This window comes from Cyprinodon variegatus, unplaced genomic scaffold (assembly GCF_000732505.1).
Source record: "Cyprinodon variegatus isolate N-32 unplaced genomic scaffold, C_variegatus-1.0 Scaffold210, whole genome shotgun sequence".
NCBI classification, from domain to species: Eukaryota; Metazoa; Chordata; class Actinopteri; order Cyprinodontiformes; family Cyprinodontidae; genus Cyprinodon; species Cyprinodon variegatus.
In genome coordinates, this window is record NW_015150663.1 from 289,744 (window position 1) to 295,268 (window position 5,525).

At 38.9% G+C, this 5,525-nt stretch overlaps 1 protein-coding gene across 1 annotated transcript in view; it reads left to right on the forward strand.

Moving 5' to 3' along the window:
* The first annotated feature begins 3,999 nt into the window (after nucleotides 1-3,999).
* The window catches only part of LOC107088198 (protein bicaudal C homolog 1-B-like), a 16,762-nt gene continuing 15,236 nt past the window's right edge, over nucleotides 4,000-5,525 (forward strand). Inside the window, exon 1 of the mRNA XM_015380219.1 lies at nucleotides 4,000-4,277. Coding sequence (XP_015235705.1) covers nucleotides 4,040-4,277 — 238 coding nt within the window. The 5' untranslated portion in view covers nucleotides 4,000-4,039. The remainder of the gene's footprint in view (nucleotides 4,278-5,525) is intronic.

The window sequence follows — 5,525 nt, forward strand, 5'->3', positions numbered from 1 at the left end:
TTTATGATCATTAGAAGTCCTTGTGTGATATAACCACAAGACTGAGGGACAAGCATTTAGAGTTCAGTAAAAATATGGCAAAAACACTTGAAACCGATCCATCCTCTTCTACTTACTCAGGGTCGGGTCACGGAGGTAGCAGCTTCAGTAGGTAGGCCCAGATGTCCCGCTCCCCAGTCACCTGGGCCAGCTCCTCTGGGGGAATCCCATGGTGTTCCCAGGCCAGCGGAGAAACATAGCCCCTCCAGCGTCTCCATAGTCTCCCTCTGGGCCTCCACCCGGTGGGACTTGCCTGAAACACCTCACCAGGGAGGCGTCCAGAAGGTATCCTAAACAGATGCCCCAGCCACCTCAACTGACTCCTCTCAACATGGAGGAGCACAGCCTCTACTCTGAGTCCTCCCTGGATGACTGAGCTCCTCACCCTATCTCTAAGGGAGAGCCCAGACACACTACGGGGAAAACCTATTTTGGTCACTTGTATCTGGGATACGATTGAAACCCTTCCAATATTATAGCATTCTAGTCAATAATTACAAAATTACAAGAAAATAAATGCCTCAACATGCTGGCTGATGGCTAAATGTAGCCTTAACCTTCACTTCCAAACTGACACATAAAAAGGTATAATAGGTATTTCAATTCCATTTCTTTATAACATCCCAACCTTTTCAGCATTTGATAGATTTATAATCTATTAAACAGTGAAAGAACCTATCATTTATTTGTAGCATTGTCTGTAAAGAAAGTCATGGAACTCATTTTGGCTTTGAGGGTCTTCATGCTTCCTAATCTGCAGACTTACTGATCCTCATGATGCACTGATTTCCAAAGATTATCCTGACAGCTAAAAAGAGCATTGAGCTGTAAGTGTAAGTAAAAGCTGTCTGATTAATTCTGCAGTAACCCTAAACTTTAACAGTTGTTGTTTTGTTTTTTTTCTTTGCCCCCCTCCCGGTGATTAATCATGTGACGCAGTCTTCATGCCTTACTGGAACCAGTCAGATGGGTCTGAACAAAACAAGGGGCCACAAAGGGGCCACAAAGGAGGACATATGCACCCGTGATGTCAGGTCCAACTGATTCACTCTTTGCCCTGTTGTCATGGTGACACAATCATCGGGTCTTTCACTTCCTCCTCGGGCGAATTGCCTGCAGTAGAATGTAATGTTAGCAGGGTCTTTGGTCTGCCAGAAACTGTTTACTCGTCTGCCAGAGGCTTTATTTGTCAAAGCGTTATGGAAAACATCAGGCAGAGCTGAAAAATGACTCCCTCCAGAGGCTCACTTATTTAGCCATTTGTTTTTGCTCTCACTTTAGCTTGTGTCTGAGTCAGAACATTTTTACAGTTATACAGCAGCAGGGATACTCAAAGGGTACTAGCTGTTTTTAAAGTATTGTTTTGATGTTTTTCATACCCTGTTCACCAGCAGACTCATGACTGATTTTCTTTTCCAACTACAAAGTAACTTGACAAACATCATGGCGTGAAAACCATGAGTTTTTCCCAGACATATTTGCAGTATGAAAACTGTTAACTTCAGTATTTATTTATTTTTTTTATCTTGCAGGATAAAGTGTGTAGATTCAGTAAAATCAATATATCTTCCAAAAGTGAATATTGTAAATTTAGAGGTATAAAAGTGTTTTTTTTTTTATGTCCTACACTTTCCCTCCATCAGACTTAACCACAGCATCCATTTGTACATCTGTGAGTCCCTTTGACTGCTTCCTCCAGGGGGAGCTGCAGTAAGACATAACAACTTAGAACTGATTTTTTTCCCCCACAGGATGCCCTAGTTTATTGCAGCAGGTTCATTACTCTGAATTTTACTGTGCAACATCAGAGCAAATGAAAAAATTAAAAATGCTGAACATACCTTCAAGATCTTTGTGTAAACTGTTAATATATATATAAAAATCTATCCCTATCATCTACTTAATGTTGATGTGTAACTTAACATTTGAGCAAATCATAAAAAAAGCTTGTACTTTAAATTTAAAATGTATAACATGTATATTGTATAATATGCTGGGGGCCATATGGCCGATGGAAAAGTTAAATTTAGGACTCAACAGAAAAACAGCAGTTTTTGAGCAGTGCTATTTTACGTCATTTACCTGCCTGGTAAGATCAGTCTGACCCTTTAAGCAAGAGAAGCTCAGCAAGCAGGAAGCTAAATAGGGCAATTTCAACAAAGTGGCTAAACTGCAGGTCTCCAACACCTTCTGTCATTCACTGCCTCTACTAACAGCCTTTCAACTGATTGATTTTGGTTGTGGGAGTAAATGTAAAAACACACATCATACACCTTTCTCTCTAAAAAATCATCTTGAGAATTGATTATTTTTGTTCCCGACCCAACTTAAGAAAGTAAGAGATTGACATTTAAAATCACTGTTATTAGAGTGCAGTGGTGGAAAGTAGCAAAGAACATTTACTTGATTATTGTATTTAGGTACTTTTTTTAAGTATCTTTACTTGAGTATCTTTTTTAGGGGTTGCACTTAAGACTCTCACTTCACTACATTTCAAAGTCAAATATTGTACTTTCTACTCCATTACATTTTTGGAAGCTGCTAGTTGCTTGTTACTTTTGGCTCTGCTTAGCTTTTTAATCTGCTGTTGCTGTTTTTCTTTTTAAAAATACATTTTCAACATCTAAGATAGCAGCCCTAAGGACTGAATCTGGACACTACTGTTTTACAGATTTGCAAGACGTTCCACAAATGTGAGAAACTCAGGGCAGATATTATTTGTAGTTTATTCATTTTAAGGCGTGAATTGTTGCTATGTGTCCGAGTAGCTCAGTAGGATGAGTTGGAGTTTCTTTTTGAAAAAGAGTACTTCAATACTTTAACTTGATTAGATGTTTGACCGAGTTACTTATACTTGCAGTTGAATAAGATTTGACTATGAGTATCAATACTTTCATTCAAGTACTACTGTTGAGTACTTCGTCCACCACTGTTAGAGTGTCCTGACAAAGTATGTGTAAATATCTTTTTATTAAAAATAGAATTTACATTGGCTTTAATATTTATACTACTTAACTTTTTACATTTTCTTATATTTTTCATCTCTTCCAAATAATGACTCTGAAAACTGTTGTTTTGTGTTTTTAGTACTTTGTAACGCTGTTTGCAGGAACTAATACCACAAAAATGTTGTGGAGTGTCTCCACCAGCACATTTTAAACCTTTTACTGATCTCTGCACAATTGTTCCAACTGAGTCAGATTAGGCCATCAAACCTCTCCAAATATAACTTCTATTTTTTTTTTTTTTTAAGTCAGAGCAAAGTGGGCTGTGCACGGCCATCAAACCTCTCCAAATATAACTTCTATTTTTTTTTTTTTTTAAATCAGAGTAAAGTGGGCTGTGCACAAATACATGACACGCTTTTCAGATTTTTCTCTGCAACACATTTGGAAATGATTGCATTCCTGTTTAAGTTTATATTCTAACTTGAAAAACCAATAACTAAACTTCAGGGTATTACTCATTTTTTTTACTTTTTCATTCAGACCTCTAAGATTTGAATCTCTCTGTTTTGAAGTGGTTCATGCAGACAACAGCAGTGGGGCAGTGATTTGCTGGGTGACCTGTTTGTTTTGTTAGCTGTGTGCGCTGCTGTGAAGATGGGACTTCAGAATACATACAATCCTTTGTGGGACTGAACTTTGGGTTACTTTAGATCCATAGAGAACTGAATGATTATATAGCTGTCTATTTTAAAGGAGGGTTATCAAGTAGTTAAAGGAAGTTATTTTTATTTTTTAAGCACCCTTGCAATTAAAGGTATGGCAAGTTCCCAAATGCCTTCTACGGCTCGAAAGGCTTGAGAAAGACTGAGATTTGTCTACTAAATTAAGATAAAGGAGGCGGCTGGCTAAAGAAAAGGCAAGGGGTGGGGTGGGGGGGTTGCTTAATTCAGACCCCTTTCCCCCCTTTTTCTCTCACCCTGGCTGTCTCCTTGGTCACACACATGCACAAACACTGACAAGGGCTAAGTCCTGCTACAGCTACCACCAACATCATGGAGAAGAGTGGCTCAGTTTCTTTGGCCATTGCACAGCCCCAGCAGCCTGAACTGGATAGTAGCTTAGAACTAGACACAGCGAAGACTGATCGCAGAGAGGAAAAGGAGGATGAGGAAGATGAAAAGGAAGGAGGAAGATGTGCTGGGGAGGATGCCAGAGGGCAAAGATTGGATCCAGAGTGGGTGGAGGAGAGATTCCGGATTGACAGAAAGAAGCTAGAAAACATGCTGTATGGTGAGTGAGATGGCAAGCTTGGTTCTGTTATAGTTTTTAAATCTTCTCATGAGACACAGGTTTCCCCCTATGATGCCTATTCATGTCCTCCTGTGGGTTGGCCTCTGTTATCTACCTGAACCAGTGTCTGTCACTGCCTTTGGCTGCTTCTTGTTGCCATCACTAACGTCAATGTATTAAACTCCTGTTGCTGTAGCTTTGTGATTTATGACCTGTGTTGACGTACGCATTCAGAAGCCCCTTTTCGCCTTTTATCCTCTCTGACTGGGAAGTAGAGGTAACTGCCGCTGTTAGTTATTGCCTCTGGGCAGCTTTATGACAAATGCCTCCCTCACGTCACTGGGGAAACTCTATGACTTGTGTACAGCTGCTGGAGATTATGTTTGCTCATGATGGTGCAGCTCTTAAACCAATTCAGCTCAAATAACTGTCGCTTGTTTTTAATGCGTTTGCAGCTTGGATTGTTTGTGACTGTTTTTGTAGCTCTGGCTCGGCTGTGAATGATGTCTTTTCATCCATTTCTGTCACATTGCAATTCCCTCTGAATTACTTAGTGTTTTTGTTTCACAATATATATTTTTTATTATTATTGGTAGATCTTTATATCAACACATTAGTGTGATCCTCTGTCTTCAAGTTGATGTGTGGTTGTCTTTCTGATGTGCCTCTTTCTCGCTCTGTTCTCTTGCCATTCCTTCATTCCTGCCTGTGTTACCCATAGCGATGGCAAGGGGAGGGAAGGAGGCCATTTCTGAGGCTCCACTTGAATCTTGTAAATGTCACCATGGAATGATGCCCTTTTAAACTTGGATATGTTTCCAGCCACCTCTTGTTCCCTTTACTTGGCAAAGTTTCAACACTTTATGTTATACTGAAAAGTTGCCTTGTGAACAGAAAAACAAAAGATGCCAGCTAATTCACCATAGTTTTTCAGTGCTATAAAACCTCAACCCATCTGATTTCAAGATGTTCAAAATCTATATTATGATTGCCAATTTCATTAACTCTGCTTTTTAAAAAGTGTAAAACATAAAATGTAACTTGATTGCAAAGAATTATTTGTTTTTAAATGCCCATTCAGACAATTCAGTTTTGTGGGTTTTGTAGCCAAAGAAAAGTGAAAATGTAAGTTACTCTAAACAATTTAATATAATTCCAATAAAAAAATCTATCTATCTATCTATCTATCTATCTATCTATCTATCTATCTATCTATCTATCTATCTATCTATCTATCTATCTATCTAT